Source organism: Cetorhinus maximus, chromosome 5 (genome assembly GCF_964194155.1).
Source record: "Cetorhinus maximus chromosome 5, sCetMax3.hap1.1, whole genome shotgun sequence".
Classification (NCBI taxonomy): domain Eukaryota; kingdom Metazoa; phylum Chordata; class Chondrichthyes; order Lamniformes; family Cetorhinidae; genus Cetorhinus; species Cetorhinus maximus.
In genome coordinates, this window is record NC_135883.1 from 77,240,308 (window position 1) to 77,267,977 (window position 27,670).

Here is a 27,670-nt window from a genome sequence, read left to right on the forward strand (position 1 = left end):
ACAAACCCAACTTAACAACTGGTTCCCTATGCCCAAGACGATACTGTACCTCCTTTTTTGACCCAAACTTTCAGAATTTCGGGATGGAACTGGACCCATCTGTGTCCGAGTCTGAGAAGTTTTCTCCAACATAGACTGACTTCGACTTTGACCTTCGATTGAATTTTCCACTTCATCAGACATGTCTATCTGACTCTGACTTGGATCTGAACTGGGTTCAGGCATAACTTGTGTTGGGGTAACCATTGGTGCCCTAATCATATTCCAACTATTCAAATCATCAGACTTGTGATTCTTCCCAATTCCCTTCTTCATGAACCTGTCATGGTGAAAATATGTACAAACCTAACCTTTCTACCACCAAACATCTTGACCAAATATATATGAGGACCACATATTTTCATGACTCTTCCTGACATCCATTGCAACCACTCATGATGGCGTTCTGTCACCTTAGCCTTCTGGTTCAACTTCAGAATTCTCTCTCTCATTCCAACCCTATCATGAATCTCTTTCTGTCTGGATTGTTTGTCTTCTACTGTCTGTGCTAAATGCGGCTTCAGCGATGAAAACCTTGCTTTAGGCTGTCTTCCAAGAAACAATTCTGCTGGTTGTAATGTGAGGTATATTACGATAAATAAATAAAAATTCACCAGTTTGTGCTTCAATGACAATTGATGTTTCTTTCAATTTGTATCCATCATTTTCTGAATAAGGGCACACTTAACTGTTTGTACTTTTTCACTCTGTTGCTGCATTTGAAGCAAGGTGATACAGTGGAAGTCTGCTGTGTTTTACCCCATTCGTTGTTACAAATTTTACAAACTCTTCTGAACAAAGCAGAGGTGCATTGTTGGACACCGTTTCCTCTGGGAAACCATAAGCAGAAAACCAACTACCCAAAATATCTAGCGTTTTGCTAATTGTTGTTCAATTCATCGGAAACCTCTCTGCCCACTTTGAATGGCCACCTGAAACAATGAATAGCTGTTGCCCTTCAAATTCTGCAAAGTCTACGTGCAGCCTCTGCCACACTCTAGCTGGCCATTTCCATGGTTGCAAAGGTACCAGTGGCAGCTCCTTTTTTTTTACAGCTTGGCATGCGCTACACTGTTTCACTGTGACTTCTATGTCCTCATCTAACCCTGGTCATCAAAGATAGCTTCTTGCTCGACTCCTTGTCAAGCTCATCCCCAAGTGTTAATCATGAAGATAACATAGCAACTGCGATCTGTACCTTTCAAGAATTACTACTCTCGCTCTTGTGGATCATTGGCATGGGTTTGTTGGGCCAAATGGTCTGTTTCTATGCTGTAAATAGTACGTAACATTAGGGAAGAAAATTAAGCTGCATGCACTTATTTTGATTTACAAAGAGGTTTATCTTGAATAATTTAATGCAATATTAGAACTCTGCATTAAATGCAGAGAAGACTGAAGCCACTGTCTTTGGTTTCCACCATAAATTTGGTTCTCTAGTCACAGACTTTTCTGACCTTGCGATACTATTTGACCCTGAAATGAGCTTCCAGCACCACATTCTCTCTACTACTAAGGCTGCATAGTTTCACCCCCGTAACAAACTGCCCATCACAGTTCATCTGTTGCTGAAACCCCGAAACCATGCCTTTTATCTTTAGCTCGCAACACAGAGAAATCGTGGTTTAGCTAATTTGTTTCATAGCCTCAGTATTTTGGCTCCGTCTCTCTCAATCACATCACCCTTTACAAATAAGATTTCTGAAACAAAACCCACTAATGGGAATATCTTTAATCTATTTGCACTGTAGGGAGGCAGGGGGGCAGAATTTCCCTACTAAGATCCCCAAGAATCCATCCCAAAAGTTATCTTCGACATCTACTTACTTTTTCTCATTGGTTCCGGAATTCCTACCAGATATTTTTCTTGGTAGTAATGAAAATTAAGGACAGTTTAGTAAAATGGAACAATCTTGCACTCATTATACAGCACTGATGTTCAAACTTTAGTGCCTGAGGGCCACATGCGAATGCTATTACATTAGTTTCACAAAGACAAAATGTCAGCAGTCCAATGGAAAACAGGGCTACAAAACAGGACTGGATTTCCAGAAGAGTTTTAGCCATCTATGGTAAGAAAAATGTAACAGTAAGTCCATAGGAACACACACAACCTTTCTGCTCCAAAGGACCCATATCTTTTTGCTTCAGAGTGCATTATATCCTGAAATACAGGCTTTCTTCATACAAATGCATTTTTTGTACTATCACACATCAATACTCAGTACGATACTTTAATGCAATACTGAGGAAAAACCGCAGAGTCAGAAATGCCATCTTTCAAATGAAAGATTAAACTAAGACTCGTTCTGCCCTTTCAGGAGTAATAATAGATCCTATGGCACTATTCAATGAAAAAATCAGGGGATCCCTGACCTAACATTTTTCCCTCAACCAACGCCACTAAAACAGATTATCTGGTTGTTTATCCATTCTGATTGTGGGACTTTATTTTAAGCAAACTGTCAGCCACATGTCCCTACATTACTACACTTCAAAAGTACTTCATTGGCTGTGAAATGCTTTGGGACATTCTGGAAGGTTGTGAAAGGTTTTGTACTTGGGATGAAATTGAAATTAAATGTACCTTCAGTACGTTACCAAACATTTAAAATTTAAAACAATGGAAAAGAATTATGAAGACAAAATCCTTTCGACTTCTGTTGGTTTTTGCTGAACGTTAATGGTTTCTCTGCATCATGAACCTCTAAAACCAGTACCTGTGTAATCCAATAAACACAAGAGCAATGTCATTCTAGTTTAAGATGATCTTTGAGTTGAACCTATGCTTTCTATTGCCCATGCTCTCAACTGGAATGGATGAACTTACATGTCAATGAGCCTTCTAATTTTCAAACAGCCGAATTACTGCTCATTCCAGCTTTCACATTGTGACAGCACGAAATACCATTATAGTATTGCACTCATGCGCTTGAAATTGGTCTTGTGCTTTCAGTTATTTACCATATGATTGCAACGTATCAAAACTTCACTGGATAATAAAACAAAATGCACCACAGTAAAGGAAAATCAGTATGATTAAGCAAGTGGCAGTAGGTTTGATCTAAGCCATTGCTTCCAGTCACTCGGCTCAATTTCAGCAGTTAGCTTACATGACGAAAATACAAATGTTAGCACGTATCCATAAGAAAAATAATTTAAGCTGCTTCCCTAACAATATTCTTATCCCAAATTGTTGCATTCTCTAGTTGAAGGTGAGCTTGAATGGGAAGGGATTGGAGGAGGTTGAAAGAGCGGCATCATAATTTGATGAGTATTAATGTGCATAAAACATTAAGCAAATTTAAACTATTTGTTAGGTTGTCCATATTCTGTAGACACAGCTATGAAAGCCATACAAAAGGTGCAAAACCAGATCAAATAGATATTCAGATCAAACAGGTCAGAACTGAAGAGGAGTCATATTGGACTTGAAGCATCAACCGTTTCTCTCACTAGGGCTGCTGAGTATTTGCAGCATTTTGTTTTCATTTCAGATTTCCAGCATCCACAGTATTTTGCTTTTATTTCATTGGTTACTGTGCTTTTGTGCCCACTATTAGAGCAGTCCCTGTATAATACTGTTTTTTTTTAAAAACCGTTCTACTGCTTTAACTTACAAGCAGAATTAGAGATGCTGTACTTACTTCTTCGGAGAGACTTGGGTTGAGGTGGAAACCCAACAACTGGGAATCCAAAATGACTCATGCGCTGTACCAGATTGGCAACATTTCCAGATTTTTCTCGTTTCATCACTGAGCTTTCTTCTTTTGTTTCTCCATCTTTTTTTATTTCCTGTGAAAAAGGGGAACAATGTTGCTTATTTATCAATGAATTTTAAGACATAAAGCAGTAATCTGTATACAGGGTTTTGCAACGTGGCTACAAGAAGTGCCACAAGAAATTTAAAGATGCTACCGCATTGCAGCATTTTCTCAACAACTAAAAACATTCAACTAGGTGTTCTTCTATTCCCTATGCGGAAGGGAGCACTGAGGGGTTATGCACTGGTTTAAAAAAGCTGACATGCAAAAGTGTTAAGAAATGCAGGTAATGTATGTCTTTCACCTGTAAGCACTCAAAAGCAAAAGATCAGTTCTGCCAGTCAGCATGCTGTCACATGACAAAAACAGAATTACCTGGAAAAACTCAGCAGGTCTGGCAGCATCGGCGGAGAAGAAAAGAGTTGACGTTTCGAGTCCTCATGACTCATGAGGACTCGAAACGTCAACTCTTTTCTTCTCTGCCAATGCTGCCAAACCTGCTGAGTTTTTCAAGGTAATTCTGTTTTTGTTTTGGAATTCCAGCATCCGCAGTAGTTTTTTGTTTTTATGCTGTCACATGTACTGTCTCAATAAACAGATTCAAAATGCAAAATTACAATCCCAGTACACTGCTTTTCAAGAAGATCCCTTGAGCGTCATTTTCTGCATGCAAAAATTGAGAATTGTATGTAGTGGCAAGCCACATAAACCCCTACAGTTGATATACATCTGCTGCTAAAATCCTCATCGATGTCTGTCACCTCCAGGCTCGATTATTCCAATGATCTCCTGCCAGCCTGCCATCCACTGCCTCCATAAACTTCTGCTCATCCAAAACTCTGCCACACCAGATCCATTCACCAACCTACAGTAATTCCCAGCCCCACTACATCACAAATTTAAAACCCTCACCCTTGTGTTCAAATTTCTACATGGCCTTGCCTTTCTTAGCTCAGCAAGCTTCTTAGCCCAACAACCCACCAAGAAATCAGCGTTCCTCCAATTCTGTCCTCCTGTGCATTTCCCAACTCACTTCATTCCACATGGGTGGATGCTCTTTCAGCTATCAGGGCCCTATATGCTGGAATTCCTCTCGGCCTTTGCTTCTCTCTCTACATTAAGAGCCACTGTAAAACCTCTTGAACCAAGATTTTAGTCACATCTGCTAGCAGCTTTCTTTAGCTCAATATTAAGTTTTGGCTGATTCTGCTTTGTGACACAGCTTGGCTGTTTTCTAAATTAAAGGCACATATGATTTTTTACACTTATATATGTTTTTATACATATGTGTTTTTATACAAATACATTTATATATTATAGAATATATACACACAAAATATAATTACATGGAATATGCACACACCCACACGGGATTTTTGGTCTAACTAGTCCATATCGGTGTTATGCTCTGGTTAAGCTGGTGTGAAACCTTCTCCCATGGGTCCTCATCCAATATCTGCATAACTCTCCATTCTCTTCTCTCCCACGTTTACGTAGCCTTCCCTTATATACATCTTACACTACTTGCCTCAACCACTTCCTGTGGTAGCCAGTTCAATATTCCCAACACTCTCCTAGTAAAGATGTTACTTCTATGTCCTCCATTTGATTTCTTAATTACTATCTTATATTTAGCTTTCCTTTCCCCACAAGTGAGAACACAGTGTGCCTACTCTTAACATAATTTTAAAGGCCTCTATTACGTCACCCTCTGCCTTCTCCTTTCAAGAGAAAAGAGACACAGCCTGTCCATCCTATCCCAATAGGTATAACTCTGCATTCCTGATATCATCTATGTAAACCCTTTTTACAATAGTGACCAGGACTGTACACAGTACTCCAAGTGTGGTCTAAACAAGGTTTGATGGAAGTTTAGTATCATTCTCCCTCTCCAGAAATAAATCTTCGCGTTTGTTTTTTTAAAAATGGCCTTTTAATGATTTGCATATTTGTACTTACAGATCCTTTTGCTCCTTTACCATTTAGATTCTTATTTTCCATGTAATGTGATCCCCTAATTTTTATTACCAAAACATAATATCTCACACTTAGTTACGTTGAAATTTGTTTGCCAATTACATGCCCATTTTGCAAATTTGTTCATATTTTCTTATAATTAAATGCAGTCCCTAGTGTTGACTATCCCTCCCAATTTAGTGACATCTGCAAATTCAGAAGTTGTGTTTTTGGCAGGAAAATCTGAATCATTCATATAAAAATTGTGAACAAACATGGTCCCAGCACTAATCTTTGCGAGGCCCCACTTTCCATTTCTGCCACACCGAACAGTTACCCTTTACTCCTACTCTCTGTCTTGCAGCCAGCTGGCTATTCATTCTGCTACTTGTTCCCTGGCTTTGCATGCTCGGACCTTATTCATCGGTCTATCAGGTGGCACCACATCAAAGGCCTTTTGAAAATTTAGATAAATTACATCTACAACTTTACCCTTAACTACTCTCAGTTGCTGCCTCAAAGAATTCAATGAGCTTGGTCAAGCAAAACTTTATTCTTTGGAATTCCATGTTAACTATTCATTATGATATTCTTGTTTCTGGATGTTTTTTTATTTTCTCCTTTGTAGGCAATTCATTATTTTTCCTACCAACGATATTAATCTGACTGGTCGATGGCTCCCTAGACATGTTTATCACCCTTCTAGCAATGCACCAGTCTTCTGGCATTACTGTAGGTTCTGTAATGAATTGTTCAATATGCATCATGGTGCCCTTCTTACCTCTCCCATAGATTATTTTAAAATGCACAGATGAAATACAGCCAGACCAGGGGTTTTATCCTGAGTTTGTTTCTTTATTTAATATTTTTCCTTTTAATTTTAAGCAGTTACGTCATTTCTAATCTCAAGTAATTTAATATTTCTACCACTCACTATTACTGCCAGTGATTTTATCATGGCCATCATTTATTCACCTTACACCCTGCCCATTTTCCTTCTTTTAAAATTCATCTGCCTACAGAGCTTTTTCATTGTTTTGTTTTATGTTCCTTGATAATTTAATTTCATACTGCTTCTTTGCCTTCCCAATTTAGCTTCTCTCTCAATTCATTAATATTCTCCCTCATCTTGCTCTCCTGTCAATTTATTAATATTCTCCCTCATCTTGCACTCTTGTCCATTTACTTTGTGCTTGCCTCTTTCCTTACCCTCATGTCTTTATGCATCAATGGTGCCCCATGGTGTTTAGTTTGTACTTTTTTTTTTAGTGAAAAATATTTTTCTTGGACTCTCTCGAATACCATTTTAAATGTTTTCCATTGCTGCTTTACATCACGGTTTGCAAATATTCTTGTCCATTTTATTTTCCAAGTTCTATCCTCAACCCCTTGGAGCTTTCCTCCAATTTGTCACTCTGGACTTTTTCAGGTTCAGGTCCTTCTCAATTATCTTAAAACTATATTTTATGACAGTTACAACTGCCTCGATAATCCCTCACGTTTATTTCTCTGATCTGCTTTTGCTTATTTTCATTGCTAGATCCAGTAGAACATCCTCTCTCATTGGGCAGCACCAGCCAGACCTAAAAATGAGGTGTCAACCTGCTGAAGCTATAACACAGGCTACTTGTGTGCCAAACAGCATAAGCAGCAAGTGATAGACAGAAGCTAAGTGATCCCACAAACAATGGATCGGGTCTAAGCTCTGCAGTCTTGCCACATCCAGTCATGAATGGTGGTGAACAATTAAACAATTCACTGGAGAAGGCTCCATCCCCATCCTCAATGATGGAGGAGCCCAGCACACCAGTGCAAAAGATAGGGCTGAAGCATTCGCAACAATCTTCAGCCAGACGTGCCCAGTGGATGATCCATCTCAGCCTCCTCCGGATGTCCCCAGCATCACAGGTGCCAGTCTTCAGCCAATTCAATTCACTCCGCGTGATATCAAGAAATGGCTGAAGGCACTGGATACTTCAAAGGTTATGGGCCCTGACAATATTCCGGCAATAGTACTGAAGGCTTGTGTTCCAGAACTTGCCGCGCCCCTAGCCAGGCTGTTCCAGTACAGCTACAACATTGGCATCTACCCAGCTATGTGGAAAATTGCCCAGGTTATGTTCTGTACACAAAAAGCAGGACAAATCAAACCTGGCCCATTACCACCCCTTCAGTTTACTCTCGATCATCAGTAAAGGGGTATAGACAGAGTAAATGCGAGTAGGCTCTTTCCACTTAGATTAGGAGAAATAAACACGAGAGGACATGGCTTTAGGGAGAAAGGGGAAAGGTTTAGGGGGAACATTAGGGGGAACTTCTTCACTCAGAGAGTGGTGAGAGTGAGAGGAACGAGCTACCATCTGACGTGGTAAATGCGGGCTCATTCTTAAGTTTTAAGAATAAATTAGATAGATACATGGATGGGAGAGGTCTGGAGGGTTATGGTCTAGGTGCAGGTCTATGGGACTACCGGAATAATATTTCGGCACAGACTAGATGGGCCGAATGGCCTGTTTTCTGTGCTGTAGTGTTCTATGGTTCTATGGTTCTAAAGTAATGGAAGGGGTCAACAATGCCTTTAAGCAGCACTTGCTCAGCAAAGTGCTCACTGACACCCAGTTTGGGTTCTGCCAGGGCCACTCAGTTCCAGACCTCATTACAGCCTTGGTTCAAACATGGACAAAAGAGCTGAACAACCGAGGTGAGGTGAAAGTGACTGCCCTTGACATTAAGGCAGCATTTGACCGAGTGTGGCATGAAGGAGCCCTAGCAAAACTGGAGTCAACGGGAATCAGGGGGAAAACTCTCCGCTGGTTGGAGTCACGCCTAGCACAAAGGAAGATGGTTATGGTTGTTGAAGGTCAGTCATCTCAGCTCCAGGACATCACTGCAGGGGTTCCTCAGGATAGCATCCTAGGCCCAACCATCTTCAGCTGCTTCATCAATGGCCTTCCTTCCATCAGAAGGTCAGAAGTGGGGATATTTGCTGATGATTGCACAATGTTCAGCACCATTCACGGCTCCTCAGATATTGAAGCAGTCCATGTCTGAATGCAGCAAGACCTCGACAATATCCAGGCTTCGGCTGACAACTGGCAAGTAACATTCGCACCACACAAGTGTCAGGCAATGACCAACTCCAACAAGAGAAAATCCAACCATCGCCCCTTGATGTTCAATGGCATTACCATCACTGAATCCCCCACTATCAACATTCTGGGGGTTACCATTGACCAGAAACTGAACTGGGCTAGCCATATAAATACTGTGGCTACAAGAGCAGGTCAGAGGCTAGGAATCATACTGCGAGCAATCAGCTCCTGACTTCCCAAAGCCTGTCCACCATCTTCAAGGCACAAGTCAGGAGTGTGATGGAATACTTCCCACTCACCTGGATGGGTGCAGCTCCCACAACACTGAAGAAGCTGGACACCGTCCAGGGCAAAGCAGCCCGCTTGATTGGCACCACATCCACAAATATTCACTCCCTCTGCCACAGTAGCAGCAGTGTGTATCATCTACAAGATGCACTGCAGGAATTCACCAAGGGTTCTTAGACAGCACCTTTCAAACCCACAACCACTACCACCTAGAAGGACAAGAGCAGCAGATAGATGGGAATATCACCACCTGGAAGGTCCCCTCCAAGTCACTCACCATCCTGACTTGGAAATATATCGCCGTTCCTTCACTGTAGCTGGGTCAAAATCCTGGAACTCCCTTCCTAACAGCACTGTGGGGGGTGGTACCTACATCACATGGACTGCAGCGGTTCAAGAAGGCAGCTCACCTTCTCAAGGGCAACTAGGGATGGGGCAATAAATTCTGGCCCAGCCAGTGAAGCCCACATCCCGTGAATGAATTTTTAAAAAAGCTGCCTCAGGCCGCTGCAGACCTCCACAGGTAAAACAAAACAACAAAAATGCTGTAAAGTATGTCCATGCAGCACAATCAAGCACCTGAAAGCATACTTTATAAAAAAAAGTCCCCAGATATCTCTATTTTATTTCCCCATGGAGGTTTCATCCCACCCTGGATCGAGGTTTCAGCAAAAATGTAAAAGCCGCCTGGCCCATCCACCAGCCTTAAAAGTGTATGGGCTACGAAAAATCGCTTTCAATTGCCTCCTTAATGGGCTTAATTGCTCGCTTAATTGTTGGTGGGTGCGCGTCTGACTGCCATGCGCACCCACCGAGCGAGATATCGCACAAGTGCGGATAATGTCAGGACGCTTGCCCGATGTCATCTCGCACTATTTCGCGGCCGGACTGGTCAGATGCGCGCCCACCTGTGGGACATAAAATTCTGGCTATAGGTACGTAGGTCTTAGGAGCCATTCGATAGGATCATGACCATTCGGTCCTTCGAGCCTGCTCTGCCATTCGATGAGGTTATGGCTGATGTGAGTGTGGTCTCAACTCCAGTTTCTTGGGCGCAGTCTGTTTGGTCTGTGCGCAAAGCAAGGATTGCCACAGACGTGCTCAACTTGCAGGGAACACTGATTGCCACCCCGATTGCAGAGTAGCTGGTGACACTCAAGAGTTGAGGCTCAGCATAGAGAATTAGTCAATTGGGCAAAGTAACAATGAGCTTCCCAACATTTGTGAAACTGTACTCAGTGCCTTCGTGAATGATCAACTTTCTTTTACAAATCTGTTTGAGGGCTTTACTCCCTACAATGACATGCCTAAGTCATGAAACAAATTTATAATTTGGATCCATTTAAGCGTCATGCATTCTATTAAATGTTACTGCAGAACAATAATTTCCTTGCAAATTTTCTACTGTTAGATGAAATATCAGCCTATCCTTTAACACCACCTGGTCACTTGGTAGAGACTTATTCCCAGAGACACAACTGAAGACAATGAGAGAGGGGAAATATTACCCTCATTAAAAATGAGTATCTTCAGACACACAGAATGAGATTATTTTTAGTTGTTTGAATACTCACATTTATTAACAATTTAATTTGAGGAGTTTTTCAGCAAGAATAACTTACGAATGCAATGAAGGTGCATTCCAATGGAAAACTTAAGGATATACTCAAGCCAGTACCAGTAAGCACATGCCCACACCCATGAATTGTCTCAAACCTGGCATTCAGTTTAGAACCTCTGAAACCACAAAAACAAACAGCGTCACTGATTCAGTATGGAATTTTGAACTCAAGGGTGGGCGGGTGGGTGTTAAACCACATTGTTAGGGTAGAAAAGAGGAACTTTTACTTTGTATCCAACATTACACAGCCCATCTAGATGGTATCGCCAGGTCCTTAAAATGCAAAATTCTATTTCCTTTTCCAGATTTTCCAAATCAAAGTCATCAGACATGTTGAAGTATGAATGGAATAAAGATAAAGATTTTCTGGAAGAACTGACTATTACAGCAGGGATTGCTCGGAGCCTACAATTCACGCACAAACTTTTTACACACATCTTCCGCAGAGAAGAGTTGAGCTTAAGGATGGTGAATAAAATGTACGGATAGAAATGTTAGGAAAAATGTGACAAAACCAAAACAGTTTGGTTCAACAGATGTTCATGAGTCATCAATTCTTTAAAAACTTTTAATTATGCTCGACTATCTTCTGTGCTGGTAAAGCAAGCAACATAAAATGGGCTGTAACTTCTAAGCTCCAGCGCACTATATTGAAGGCGGCGAGGCGGTAACCTCAAAAATGCACTTGGGAATTCCCCCTGGAATTTCCCAGGTAAAGTTTGCACATCAATTGCCTGGAAGTGCAAACTTCCCCTGGACAATTGCCCTGCACTGGGATCTATCTGAAAATGCAATTTAAATCACAAACTTCAGACGGTCTGACTGTGTTACATCAATAGTTATCCAGAAGAAGTTAAAAGAATTAAAACCACTTGTAACTTCTGGGCAATTATTGCACAGACCCACACCCCTGAACTCCAGGGGACAACCAGCACGCCCAACTACTCCTCCTACAGGACTCCCCCACCCCCTGGACCTCCAGGGGTCCCCCTCCACCAACCCCCACAGGACTCCCGCCCCCACAGAGACTCTTGCCTCTCTTCCTACCCCACCGATTCCCGCCAGGCCCGGCTCTCACCTCCCTCCACCACCCCACACCAGGCCAGACTCTTATCCAACTCCCCCGCCCCAGAGGTCCGATCCAATAACACCAGCCCCCAGGCCTGACCCAACAAACCTGCCCCCACTTCTCCCCTGAGGGTGGACCTGATGCCCCCACCACCCCAACCAAAATCCTACCCACTTACCTTCGCCCTGGCCCATCGAGGGCTGCTAATGCGTTATAAAACAGGCCGTAGCCTCCTTGCGTCTCACAGCTAGGTCCCGGGGACGCGCTGTACTGCCTGGAGCTCACCTGACCTGAGTCAGGATCCAAAAAACCTTTGGGTAATAAAGTAGGAGAGGAGTGGCAATCTGACTCTGATTGCCATTCTGAGGAATTTCGGGCCCCGTATGTTAGATGGTGGAAGTAACATATGCCATTTTCACAAATTGATAAATATTCAACTTTGATACATTTTAAAGAACTGTGAATGAAAAAAAAAATTCTCCATGAAAATCCCTTGGCACATGGATATTTTTTATCTTACCCCACACCCTGAACAACAGCTTTCATAAAGGGTAAAAGCTGGGTTACAGCTAGAATGCAGCTGTGGGAAGAGATGAGAGTGAGATATCTGAATTATGTTCATTTTTTAAGCTTCTTCTGGGCTATACATCTAATTTTTAATGAGGTACATAACAGAGTGGATAAGGAACCAAAATAACTACTGAAAATATTTAGAACCCCACCCACACTCCCCCCATCTCCAAGGATGTGACTGATTTGAATCTGTGATATTTGCTTTTCAGATAATGTAAAACTTGAAACGCTTTATATGGCACTATTAAAAAAAAGGTTCAAATCTTTAACTGTGTTTTAAATTTAAGCCAAATTGACATCATTTACAAACTTTAAACATATCCAATTGCACTTTCACAAGAAATAACCCCACAACAGAAGATAATTGGGTTGAAGTGAAAGTGCAGCTGCAACTGTGGAAAGGGATGAGAGAGAACTGCTGCTCACGATGCAGAATCCTCTAAACTGGAGAGAACAACGCAAAGTGTGTGATCACGTTACAGAACACCTCCACTTCAGCCCTCAAGCATGACTCTGAACTTCCAGTCACCTGTCGCTTTAATTCTTCGTCCTATTCTGTTCTGTGTTCGGCCTCCTACAGCGTTCCAATGGAATTAAACAAGTTCGAGAAGCAGCACCTCATCTTCTAAATGGCCTTTTCTAACTGCCTGGAGTCAACATGGAGCTCAACAATTTCATATCATAACCTCGAGCCCCATTTTGTCAGACAACAGCTATTGGTAATGATTTTGTTATTCCCATTTACAGCTCCTCTAGACCCATCGTTTGCTCTTTACTTATCCCATTAGCATCTTTTTTCGCTTTGCACCATTATCCTTTTTTGCATTTAATCCCTCCTGTCTTCCACACTAGCACAGACCTTCATTGTTCTTCCTCTCCACTGTCCCATCTCTGTATCTGCTTAAAATCTGTTACATCTCTTAACTTTTTCCTGTTCTATGCTATCAACCTGAAACTTTAACTCTGTTTCTCTCTCTAAAGCTGTGTGACCGTTTCAGTATTTCCAACATTTTCTGGTTTTACTTCCACATTAGTAAAACAACATTCACAGAAAACAGAAGGAAGCAATTCACACCTATGTTGGCTTTCTGAAAAGAGCTACCAATTATTTCCACTCCCCTGCTCTTTCCATATAGCCTTGAAAATGTTTCATTTTGTTGGAGATCCATTGCCTTTTTGAAAGTTACTAGTGAATTTGCCTCTATTACATTTTCAGACGCTATAACAACTCAATTAGTGAAAAAGTGGAAAAGATATATTCTATAAATCCTTCCCCATAACTGAAAGTTTTCAATAAAGATCCCATTATACATATTTTCTCAAAACGTATTAATATTGGTTTGTTGCACCTTCTCCCAAGATTTGGCAGATCTGGATCAGCTTCCAGGCTGGCCGAGAGATGCTAACATGGCACATCTCTCACAAAGAGAAAATCTAACTAACTTTGAAAAAAATTACATAATAAGTGGGTAAATCAAACACTTGGTACTCTTCTTGGAATGTGCTTCTCTGTTAGAAGTAAGCCAACCGGAGCATATTATGTCTCATTCTTGATTCTTAGTTATAATAACTATATAAATAATGCAAAACTGAATTCATGACATCTTTAAAAGAATTTTCCAGTAATTAACTGCTGTACAGCATTTTCAGCCCAGAAGTGTTGGCCTGCAGATGAAATTCTTTACACATTTCAGAAAGCGCCAACTACATGTACTTGCACAAAGTACTTGCTGCAAAACTCAAACTGTAAGTCTTTGACACAGCCTTCATGATTCTGCCAGCATCAAAGAATGTCTTCCAACTGTTTCAGACTTCCTGTATATATTTAGTCAGTTTCCTGATCCATGACCTCCACTTAATAATGAAGAGTTATGAAAATGCAACCTTTTCTTTGCATCTGAACTTACAATGCATATCGAGTTTCAAGTAAAGCCAAGTAATTTGCATGGAGGAAATTTGGCTGTGTAACTAGACTGCAAATACATGACAGAACCTGTGCCACCTCATCACCAGCAGAAAAGTCAAGATGCAAACCAATGACTTATTCAGTAGAGCAAGAAGCTTTTTTAAAAAAAAAAGTGTCTCCAGCCAACACAATAGGGCCACCAATACCTATGTGTGCATGTGCACTGGTCCATGTATGTGCAGAGCTCAAGAATTCATTTCCATGGGTTTTAAATAGGCTGAACTCTGTGGTTTGCAACCGTCAGCACTGCCTGGTGCCTGGCAGCGCAGAATGCTGGTCCTGACACCAATCGACTAATCTTGCCCTCTGCTATGTCCCCTGGCAGCTCCACCTGGTCACTCTAGTTGCGCCACGGAGTTATTGCCTGAAAAGCAGCATTCAGGTCTGTGCTGTCCCATAGCCGGGCAGAGAGCTTGCTGCAGGGCACCAATACTGGCATCTGCAGCTCAGAGACCTTCCATCTGCCCTTCGAAGCAAGTGGATCTGACCTTCCGCTGCAGAATTAGGGCCCGGCAACCAGATGGTGCTGGGGGCTGGCTCTTTGGGCGAAGTCTCAAACCTATGCGCTGCTCCTTCAGGGGTCAGCAACCCAATATACTGCACTAATACTCCAATTCGCTTGAATGATTTATGTCATCTCACAATTTATAAGCACTGTGAACACAGAGGGAGAGAGGCACAAAGCACAGAGATCCAGAAAGAAAGACATAACTGAGCAAGGGCGAGAGAGTGCACAGAGTGTAACAGGGGCAGGCAGGGAGAGAGAAACTGAGAGAGGACAGACAGATGCAGAAGTAGAGAGCGGTTGATGAGAGAAAGAGAGAATGCTGGTGTGATGCTAACATAATGAATAAGCCACACACAAAGAGAGACAGAGAGAGACATGTGCAGAAACAGAAATTTGCCAAGAGGCTTGAGACACAATGCGAGATGGAGAGAGTGATAAACAGAGAGGGAGTATTGGAAAAATAGAGTGAATGAACGACATTGCAGAACCAAGTATGATTTTGAAAAGTGCTGACAGCCACTATTTTGATGCATGGTACATTATTTCTTGCAAATAAATAAGCTGGGTTTATGTCACACATTGCCCCCTATAAAAATGGCAGCTGTGCATGCACCCTGCTGCACATTGTCCCTCTATAAAGGTGGCAGGTGTTAACCTGGGCCTACCATCAGCATATAACTGCACATGCACGGTGTTAGCAGCAAAAGCCTTAAAATAAAACCTTGGCCCAGAAATCGCTGTCAGCGGCAAAGTGACCGTGCTTTCAACTGATCTCGAAGAAAGAAGCCCGCAAAGATCGAGCAATATCTGTGGTGTGGATTTCCCCTTTCTCAATACGAGTTTCAATCTGGCGCCAAGTCACAGAGAGTTCCAGACATCCAGCAGTGATGCTATCAAGCAGGGTAAACAGCCAATCACATTGAAGCATCCTTGTTGGCAGCAGCAGAAAGTTAAAATGCACTGATTATCTTACATTTATCATTAAATTTGAGAGAGAGCAGAATAAATGATTGGGATTAAGGAACAAGCTAAAATGTCAAACAAGTATTGAAATAAATTTTAAATGTATGGATTTTTTTCCAATTATAATGGTGGAACTTGACATTCCATAGATATAAAATTAGCTTTCAGGTCCAGAAAGGTGTTTCATCAGTAATTGTGAACTTAGTGTGTTTTTAAAAACCCAGTCATATCTCTTTCAAAAAATACAACTTTTCCCAAGGATTTTTACAGCGAAACTAATAGTATAAAAGGGCAAGCTCTTGTCAGCTCTGAGATTTCTAATTAATTACCCTTTGAGGGACTTCAACAGTGCACACCATGCAGAAGTGTAAAACCACTCACAGCAACTTCTAGATTTATGCAAATAACTGTGCAGATGCAGGCACCAGAAGTTGCTGTCACTTTCAGAGGAGTAATGATGGCGAACCCGGACAGTTTACCCATCATTACAAATGCAAAATTCAACCCCTATATTCTAGTTAAATCCCTGTTATTCCAAGGCAAGGTCAATACATGGAAGGAAAATCCAGAGACAGCACATTTTGTTGCAAATATTTCCTCTTTCATCTATGAAAATACTAGCCTGGAAAAATTTTTGATTTGACTTTTGAAAAAACTTCTTCCTCATCAGGCAACTCTCTCAAGTCAAACTTTCCTTCATGCTAAGACGCTCCTAGCAACAGTACTGAAGTGCACATGTAACTGGTCCACAGTATTCAGACAGGGTGAGGGTTTGCTGAGTGAAAGGAAATAAGCACAGAGAAATATGAATTCAAATAAGTCTTAAAGCCACACCCTGGGAAATCAGGCTCAGACTGATTTTCAAGCTGTAGAGAGGTTCTTGAAGGTCAGGCAGGTCCAGAATGGCTCTAAAGATGGATTGAAGCTATCCCGCTAATAACACTTATGTTGTTCAGAGTGTGGGAAATATATGTCCACATGCCAGCATGGGGCTATTATTCTGATGACAGAATCACTTAGCCACAAAAACTTTGATCCAAAACTTTGCTATAGCAATAAATGGTACCAGTTTTAGTGAGGGGGGACAAAGAGACAGAGAGAGACAACCATATTAAAATGTGTGCATGTGTAAAACATGCAAAAATATATTTAAATTCAATTTGGCTCAAATTGTATAAAGTTTGTCTGAATAACCTAACAGCCCAGAATTATCAAAATATTATTCAGTCAAAATTTTAAACATTAAGGAAAGTAGCTTGAAGGGTATATATAATCTCAAGAATGATTTTACGTCTTGTCAAGATGGTTTTCAATGTTTTCCGTTTCATTCTTGAGGGGTGGCGGTGAAATAATGCCAACAATGGATGTATATCATCTGTAATGGAAGTTACTGCCAACCTGCCAAAGGAAGTACAATCACCGAAACACTGATATTTGGTAAATGCACGAGGATCCTCCCTGCACATGCTATGAAATGGCACTTGATGAAATTATGTCAAGGAAGCAGCAAATAACCGTCGCAATAAACCAAACCTTGACTTCTATATTGCCAGGTATACATTGCAATACACTGGTTATTCACAGCTGATTAATTTCTTTGGAGTTTTTATACCACAGTATCTGAATTATCAAGACTTCCTAAATTACTTAAGAAAAGAATAATTACAATGTATGAGTTCTGGTTTCTGTAGCTAAAGATGAAACGAAGGGACAACTGCCTGGCTTTAAAAGTTAGCCAAGTCCAAAGGAAAACACATACTAGAAGCCAGAAAGCTCAGAGTTCAGTAAATTTAAGCAATAAGAATCAAAATGCCATTGATAGTTAAGAAGTTAATTTCACATGTATGAAGACGTACAAACTATAGATACCTTGCACAATATTAAGATCCCAGTTGCGAACCAGTGACTGTACGAGTGAAAAAAAATTTGCCAATAATTTGCATAAACCTGCATAGGAACGCATGATCCTCCATGTGAATAGATCTCAAAAGCATAAAGCAGGGTCAACTTGAACTTGAATAGAAATAGATTGCTGGAAATTCTAAAATATTCAAGGCCTGACACAAGGTGAGGCCACCTAGCTGGGTACAGCAATGCACAAGAATGCCTTAAAAAATTAAATATCTGTAATGGGCTGAAGGCCCTGGCAGAATTCCCTGTATTTGACATTGTTCACCAACCAAGCCATTAACCAGAACATCTGGGTTTTGACGATATATTTGACACACCTGCCAAATTATAAAGAGAACCCTCTAGGAATACGGGTTGTCAGCTGTTCATGCAATCACAACTTTTCTGTATCTAATTCCATTCTTTGAAGCATCTGTGGGATGAGATGAAAAACACAGCCATTTTGGTTTCAAGGAAAGGCCTCTGCCCTCGGGCAGGAGCAAAGGTGCTAGGGAAAAGAAAACAGTTGCGAAATGGCCACACTACCAGAAAATATCCTGAACAATTTCCTGCTCAATTTTTCACTTGTGACTGTGAACTGTGAGGCAGCCAAGAAATCTGAGATTACGCTGTCTACTTAATGAAGAGCTATGAGAGTAATTTTTGATTCAAGCACCATGGCAAGTTGATGAAACTGTGTAGAAAAATGGTTCTCCTAAACTACAATATTGAATTCTGGGGAAACATATTCTTAGACAAAAAGGAGTACATTAAACATCAAAGCGCAGAGTTGAGCGGACAAATAGAATGAGTCTGAGCTGAAACTTAATAGAAGTCACAACAACAAGCACCAACAGTACTGAAGAAAATTGAGAGGAACACAAAAGTGAAGTGGGGGGGCTAAAACAGCAGATGAAGGAAAAAAGAATATGAAAAAAGGTCAGCAAATTTCAAGGCAACTAATAGGGAGTTTTGTATGCACATTACGGCCAATCAAGAGTGAAAGGACAAGTCAGTTATACAGTTGTAGGATAAAGGTATCCCAGAGGTGTTGAACAAGTTGCGTTGAATGAGAGCTGGGCCAAGAAGGGATCCTATGGCAACACCATCTACTTGGGCATACATGGTGTTGATAAAGCTGAACTCAATTGCGCTAGTTGCCAAGTTCATAAGCTCAATGAATACTGATTCACGCAATGGTGGTGGGTCTCCATGATATGGTACTGCAGCGCAAATATCTATGGCTTCCTTAAGGGAACATTGGTGAATAAGCTAGAAATGTCAAATTAGCAATGCTGTGTCCACATGCTCTCCATATGCAAGTCCTGTATGGTCTTCGCAAATGTGAAGGAATCCTTCACCGTTTATCTGGAAAACTTGTTCAAAACTGGTTGTAACAATTCACCCAATCATTTGGCTAATTCATGCTATGCAGAACCAGTCATAAGTAATATAGGGCAAATATCATTGCTGGATTCAAAAAGAAAGGTGCCTTTGATGGAAATGACACCCAAGCTCCTACAACTTGCATATTTATTATATGTGGATGATACGTTTGCTATATTTAAATCTGCAGCAGCATGTAATAATTTCCTTGCATGTCTTAATCATCCTGCACTCAAATTCACCGTTGAAATGGAGTAATCAAATGAACCCTCTTTCCTTGACGTACTAGTTAGGACATCAGCCAAGGGCTTCTCTACCACGGTCGACCACAAGACTACTTTCACTGGTCAATACACATGTTGGGATTCTTACAGTTCCACGCACTATAAGATTAGGCTTATCGGCAACCTTATAAATAGGGCCTAAGCCATTTGTTCACCATGCAAGATTGATGCTGAAATAGGATGCATCAAAGGCATCCTGCAGGATATAATGGCTACGCCTGATCAGATATATTGCGGAAACTCAGGAACGGGCTCAAGGCTGTCACTTTCAGCCCTGAAAAGTGCCCAGTCTTCTTCAGATTACCCAGGAATGGCAAAGTATCTCAAAAATTTGAGCAACAGCTGTTTCACGCTGCTACTACGCAGTAGCAATACGAGTGGTATTCACCATTAACAGAATGCTGCTGTCAAGCCAGAAAGACGTTCTGCCTATCACACAAAGGAGTAATATGATGTATAAATTTCAGTGCCAGTGTGATGCTAGGTATGTAGGTCGTACGTTCCAAAGACTGGCGGATCGTATCAAACAGCATGTCCCAGCCGCTGTTTGCAATGGGCAAGGTACAGACCTTACCCAACCAGCCCATGCTTGCAAAACTTAAAACAGTATCCAACATTAGATGTGATCCTGCGATTGGACAACATTTGCTAAATAATCCTCAGGATTTAGTTCGTGTGAATAGGGAAAACAATATCCTCTGATTGGGAAATAGGTGATCAGAAGATACCAATTTAAAATTGCCATTAAAAGGATGAAGATAGGAGAAATATATTTTTTCATACACTGTTGGAAAGCATAGCATATTTAACCACATGAAGAACTTGAGACCGAGACCAGTTATATGAAGACCCATCTAACACATAATGCCAAGAGATCTTTTACATCCATCTGAGAGGCAAGACAGGGCATTGTCTTGTTTCTCGTTTCTTTTTTTAATGATGCACATAGGCCGTCGACATTGTACAATTACTTTATTGATAACAGATTTTCCTAACATGAACACAAATCTGCAGTGTCCAAATTCTATCAAGGCAGGCTCCAACATGTGATATCTGACCTTCAATTCAACCCCCAGGTTAGGTGACCCGTACTTAGTACAGAGTACCGTATAGTATCTAATACTGGAGTCCACAACGACAATCAGCTATTATCATAACAGGCATCAGTCATCTCAAAGGCCAGACCTCCAACCTCGTAGCACTTCCCATATACCCACATTGGAGTGTTAGGCTAGATTCTAGAAAACAAGGACGTGTAGGCTATTCAGCCCCTGAAGCCTGTTCCACCATTCATTCAGGTTGTAGCTGATCAGTGACATAACTCCATTGCCTTTGGCCCATATTCCTAAATATCTTGGGATAGCAAAAATATCAATCTCAGATATTAAGTTTATAATTGATCTCCCAACAATGAACATCTGTGGAATACAATTCCAAAACTTTTGCCCCACTTTTGAAAAAAGATATTTTTTTTAAATTTCATTCCTGAAAGCTCTGGCTCTAATTAATAGACAATGGGCCCCACCTGACCCCGCCACCACTCCACCCATTCTACTCCTGAACCAGTGTCTATATTTCAACTGACAACATTGCTATGATTGGAACAAGTGGTTGACATTTTCAAAATCTCAATATGCACTTGAGAAACAGAGAGTAACTCTCAACAATCTCTGGGATTCATACAGGTTTTTTTTTATTCATTATAGGGATGTGGGCTTCACTGGCTGAGCCAGCATTTATTGCCCACCCACCCCTAGTTGCCCTTGAAAAGTGGTAGTGAGCTGCCTCTTTGAACCATTGCAGTCCATGTGGCGTAGGTACACCCACAGTGCTGTTAGGAAGGGAGTTCCAGGATTTTGACTCAGCAACAGTGAAGGAAGGGCAATATATTTCCAAGTCAGGATGATGAGTGGCTTGGAGGGGAACGTCCAGGTGGTGGTGTTCCCATCTATCTGCTGCCCTTGTCTTTCTAGGTGGTAGTGGTCATGGGTTTGAAAGGTGCAGTCTAAGGAACCTTGGTGAATTCCTGCAGTGCATCTTGCAGATGGTACACACTGCTACTGTACATCGGTGGTGAAGGGAGTGAATGTTTGTGGATGTGGTGCCAATCAAGTGGGCTGCTCTGTCCTGGATGGTGTCAGGCTTCTTGAGTGTTGTGGGAGCTGCACTCATCCAGGTGAGTGGAGAGTATTCCCTCACACTCCTGACTTGTGCCTTGTAGATGGTGGACAGGCTCTGGGGAGTCAGGAGGTGAGTTACTCATCACACGATTCCGAGCCTCTACCCTGCTCTTGTAGCCACAGTATTTATATGGCTAGTCCAATTCAGCTTCTGGTCAATGGTAACCCTCCCCAGGATGTTGATAGCGGGGGATTCAATGATGGTAATGCCATTGAACATCAAAGGGCGATGGTTGGATTCTCTCTTGTTGGAGATGGTCAATGCCTGGCACTTGTGTGGAGCGAATGTTACTTGCCACTTGTCAGTCCAAGCCTGGATATTGTCGAGGTCTTGCTGCCTTTGGACATGGACTGCTTCAGTATCGGAGGAGTTGTGAATGGTGCTGAACATTGTACAATCATCAGCAAATATCCCCACTTCTGACCTTCTGATGGAAGGAAGGCCATTGATGAAGCAGCTGAAGATGGTTGGGCCGAGGACACCACCCCAAGGAACTCCTGCAGTGATGTCCTGGAGCTGAGATGACTGACGTCCAACAACCACAACCATCCTCCTTTGAGCTGGGTATGACTCCAACCAGTGGAGAGTTTTCCTCCTGATTCCCATTGGCTCCAGTTTTGGTAGCGCTCCTTGATGCCACACTCGGTCAAATGCAGCCTTGATGTTAAGGGCAGTCACTCTTGCCTCACCTTGGGAGTTCAGCTCTTTTGTCCATGTTTGAACCAAGGCTGTAATGAGGTCATAGCTGAGTGACCCTAGCAGAACCCAAACTGAGCATCAGTGAGCAGGTTATAGCTAAGCAAATGCCGCTTGATAGCACTGTGATGACCCCTTCTATTACCTTACTGATAATCGATAGTAGACTGATGGGTGGTAATTGGCGAGGTTGGATTTGTCCTGCTTTTTGAGTACAGGACACACATGGACAATTTTCCACATTGCCGGGTAGATGCCAGTGTTGTAGCCATACTGGAACAGCTTGGCTAGGTCGCAACAAGTTCTGGAGCAGAAGCTTTCAGTACTGTTGCCGGAATATTGTCAGGGCCCATAGCCTTTGCATTATCCAGTGCCTTCAGCTGTTTCTTTATACCACGTGGAGTAAATCGAATTGGCCGAAGAATGAAACCGGACGGACCACCCGGCATTGGCCTCGGCACTGGAAACGACAAAGGCAAACTGTTGACCCTGCAATGTCCTCCTTACTAGCAATTGGGGGCTCATGGCAACATTGGGAGAGCTGTCTCACAGACTAGTCAAGCAACAGCCTGACATAGTCACCCTCACGGAATCATATCTTACAGATAATGCCCCAGGCACCACTGTGACGCCACTTCTGCTAGGTCTGTCCTGGTGATGGGACAGGACATCTGTGATGTTGGGGACCTCCGGAGGAGGCAGAGATGGATCATCCTCTCAGGACTTCAGCTGAAGACTATAGCAAATACTTCAGCTTTATCTTTTGCACTGATGTGCTGGGCTCCCCCATCATTGAGGATTGGGATACTTGTGGAGCCTCCTCCAGTGAGTTGTTTAATTGTTCACCACCATTCACGACTGGATGTGGCAGGATTGCAGAGCTTAGATCTGATCCATTGGTTGTGGGATCGCTTAGCTCTATCCATTACTTGCTGCTTATTCTGTTTGGCACACAAGTAGTCCTGTGTTATAGCTTCACCAGGTTAACACCTCATTTTTAGGTGTCCCTGGTGCTGGTCCTGGCGCTGGTCCTGGCATGCCCTCCTGCACTCTGCATTGAATCAAGGTTGATCCTCTGGCTTGATGGTAATGGTAGAGTGGAGGTATGCCAGGCCATGTGGTTACAGATAGTGTTTGGGTACAATTCTGTGACTGCTGATAGCCCACAGCGCCTCATGGATGCCCAGTCTTGAGTTGCTAGATCTGTTCAAAATCTATCCCATTTAGCACGGCGGTAGTGCCACACAACACAGTGGAAGGTATCCTCAATGTGAAGGTGGGACTTCATCTCCACAATGACTGTGTAGTAGTCACTCCTACAGATACTGTCATGGACAGATACATCTGCAGCAGGCAGGTTGTTGAGGATGAGGTCAAGTATGTTTTTCCCTCTTGTTTGTTCCCTCACCACTAGACCCAGTCTAGCAGCTATGTCCTTTAGGACTCGGCCAGCTTGATCAGAAGTGGTGCTACCAAGCCACTGCTGCTGATGGACATTGAAGCCCTCCACCCAGAGTACATTCTGTGCCCTTGACATCCTCAGTGCTTCCTCCAAGTGATGTTTAACATGGAGCAGCACTGATTCTCCAGCTGACGGAGGGTGGTACGTGGTAATCAGCAGGAGGTTTCCTTGCCCATGTTTGACCTGATGCCATGAGACTTCATGGGGCCAGAATCGATGTTGAGGGCTACCAGGGCAAATCCCTCCCGACTGTATACCACTGTGCCGCCACTTCTGCTGGGCCTGTCCTGCTGGTGGGACAGGACGTACCCAGGGACGGTGATAGTGGTGTCTGGGACATCTGTATCGTATGATTCCATGAGGATGACGATGTCAGGCTGTTGCTTGACTGGTCTGTGAGACAACTCTCCCAGTTTTGGCACTAGCCCCCAAACATTAGCAAGGGGGACTTTGGAGGCTTGACAGTTTGCCGTTGTAGTTTTTGGTGCCTAGGTCGACGCTGGGCGGTCACTCCAGTTTCATTTAGATTTTCCCCAGACTGAATCTCTGCAGACTGGACCGGCCAGGTCATTGGTGGAAACGAAAAACACATTAAGTGCTTGATGCGAATTCCAAGGTGGCCTCATCCATAGGAACTCCAGTGGGACACCAATGCCATACAAGAAGAACTAGGGCAGGACCACAAAAAAGTTGCAGCTAAGCTGGGATTCATTGCTGCTTATCAACCGAACAAGATGGCACTCCTCTTCTATCACCCCACACCCCCGTCACTGAAAAATACCTTTCCTCTCCAAGGGTGAGGGGTAACTGCTGCTGGTTTGCCCATGGGAAGCTTGCTAGTCAGCCTTACTAGTCTGTGGATCAATACACCAAAAGCTTGAGTAGGGGTGGGAAGAAAAGAATGAATCACAAAAAGACAGACAAAAAGACAGGATCTGAAGCTGAAACACAATGGTGACATCTTTCTGTTCAATCTCTTGGCTCTATAAATCAGAGTGGTCTAAAACAGATTAAGATATCGAGTAAAAAGCCAAAAAATAAATTAGACTTACTGGAAAACAGAAATATCACAACAGTATGAGTAATCAGCTTACTAGAAAACTGGATTGCTGACTCAAAAAATAACTACTTTAACATACATTTCTCTAATCACTCAATATTTTTAGAAAACCCAAAAGATTTTCAAACAAGATGAAGAAGTGTACATATTGCCAGTGCCCTTAAATATTACGGTTCCGAGGACTGAAAGCTCAAGTTCACAGAAATTATTTTTATTGCAGATATATTATACCTTTGAATTTTTGAATACCATAAACTCCCGGTCAGATAGGAAGACTATCACTCTGCCTTCATGTTGACCCAATTAAAATTGCCCAAATTTCATAGCACTCGAATTCTATACAAGATTGAACCCCAGAGAGATCAAGTGTCTCAAATATCAACATATGGACAAAAGAACACAAGAACATAAAGAAATAGGAACAGGGGTGGGCCATGTGGCCCATCCAGCCTACTACACCATTCAACATGATCATGGCTGACCTTGGGCTTCATACCCCTTCATTCCCTGAGACACCAAACATCTGTCTATCCCAGCCTTAAATGTATTCAACGATGGAGCATCCACAACCCTCTGTGGTAGAAAATTCCAAAAATTCACAACCCTTTGGGTGAAGAAATTTCTCATTTCAATTTGAAATAATTGGTCCCTTATCCTGAAACTGTGCCTCCCCAAGTGCTTTAGACTCCCCGGCCAGTGGAAACAATCTCTCAGCATTTACCCTATCAAGCCCCTTCAGAATTTTGTATCTTTCAATGAGATTGCCCCTCATCCTTCTAAACTCAAAAGTTTTTTTTAATTATTATTCATTCATGGGATGGGGCATCACTGGCTAGGCCAGCATTTATTGCCCATCCTGAATTGCCCTTGAGAACTAAGTGGCTTGCTAGGACATTTAAGAGTGAACCATATTTCTGTGGGCCTGGAGTTACATGCAGCCCAGGCCAGATAAGGACGGCAGATTTCCTCCCCTAAAGGGCATTAGTGAACCAGATGGGATTTTACGACAATCGACAATGGTTTTTCATGGTCATCATTAGACTTTTAATGCCAAATTTTTAAAAATTGAATTCAAATTGCACCATCTGCTGTCGTGGGATTCAAACCCCGGTCCCCAGAGCATTACCCTGGGTCTCTAGATTACTAGTCCACTACCCCACCGCCTCCCCAAGACCACTTAACATAACTCCTCATCATAAGTCAATTCCCCTCATCCCAAGGACCAATTTCGTGAACCTTTGCTGTACCAGGATGCAAGTACATCCTATTAAATGTGGAGACCAAAACGGCGCACAGTATTCCAGATGTGGTCACCAAAACCCTGTACAATTGTAATAAGACTTCTTTATTCTTGCACTCCAATCCCCTTAAAATAAAGGCCAACATGCTATTTGCAACACACTATCAACTTTGCTAGTATGTCAAGTTGGTTGTACAAATCCGGTATTATAATGCTCATTAAGCAATAATCCTAACATACCAATGCTACACTGACATAAGCATACTTTTCCCTGCACATATAAATTAAAGAACTTTCAACAATCAAGGCAAAAAAATGTTCAATTCCAATGTTCAAACCATACTACACAAAATAAGTGCGAAGCACTGATTTCACTCAGCTAGTTTTGCCTCCCACTGAAGTAAACAAAATGTAGGCTTCAAATGAATTTATCCTTCCATCAATAATGTCATGTTATCTCTTGACTGCTTACAAAATGACAAGACTGTTTCTTTGGTATCTGGTTAAACCGCTTTGTAAGCATGCCACAATGACATTTTATAGAATATCGATGAAGCTGACCAGTTGATCGAAAACAATTTCTATATTTATATGCTTCAAGGTAGTATCATAAATTACTAAATTAAATTATTTTGTCAACCAAAATTACAACCGTGGAAAGATAAATGCATGTTCTACTTTGTCATGCACAGTTTGATACAATGAACTTTGCATTTTGGCAATATTAAGCTCGCTTTTATGGTAGACCATCTTTCAAATTTAGCAGAAGCTCCTATGCTTCACTGGGCCATGGAAGTGAATGAGCACAAGAATGGGTCAGGTAAAAGAATGAGAAGAAGAAAAAAAAACAGCGTAACGAACAAAACGAAAATCAGTGTTAATTTGTTAAAGTTAGGCAAAGGCTACCAAAAAGGCATGCATCAGAAAGAATGATGTAGTACTTTTTTGTGCATTGTATCACTTATAAAATAAATACCTCTTCAAAGCTATTGTACATACTAGATGAATGGTGTTGGGAGCAGGAAATTTTTGTAGGCAGTGCTTGATGGAATGTAAATATTAACCTCTCAAATTTTGCTTCAACCCAAAAAATGCTTCTAACAAACTCACATGAACCAAATTTACTGAACACCATGTAACAAAATCGTGCTAGGTTTAAAAATGTTTAGTCAGTACAATCATTTCAATAAAAATAATTAGAATTACTTGTGCCTTCTGCAAAAATATTTGCCTCAAGAATTAGATCTCAAGTTGAGCCACAGATCAATCATTTCAATTCCACGAACGTTTCCTGCAGACGTCTCTTGGATGAAATGATATAACCTCCTGGCAGAGTGAGTGCTTTAGAAAAACCAGTTCTTTCAATTGTCTTTAGAAATTTAATGAAATACAAGCTTAAAATAATTAGACAAATCATGCATTTTGTAGTTGCTGAAATTGCCAGAAAATTATACAAATGGGGGAACAAAATTAATAATCATTAATCTTCTGAGAGCATGGCACCACTTGTAGAACATTTTTAGAGTTTAACAAAAAGAAAACAATGTTTATAATTTGAAACCCAAAAGGAATTTGATCCCCTTGTTTTTTGGGGTAGTATTACTTATCATATCCGGTACTATACACCTTCCA

General features: G+C 41.8%; 1 protein-coding gene across 4 annotated transcripts in view; it reads right to left on the reverse strand.

Moving 5' to 3' along the window:
* Positions 1 to 27,670, reverse strand: part of cd2ap (CD2-associated protein) — a 241,382-nt gene that overhangs the window by 120,499 nt on the left and 93,213 nt on the right. For all 4 annotated transcript variants that reach the window (XM_078542068.1, XM_078542067.1, XM_078542070.1 and 1 more), the window contains exon 3: positions 3,687 to 3,834. In XM_078542068.1, the coding sequence (XP_078398194.1) occupies positions 3,687 to 3,834 (148 nt within the window). The remainder of the gene's footprint in view (positions 1 to 3,686; positions 3,835 to 27,670) is intronic.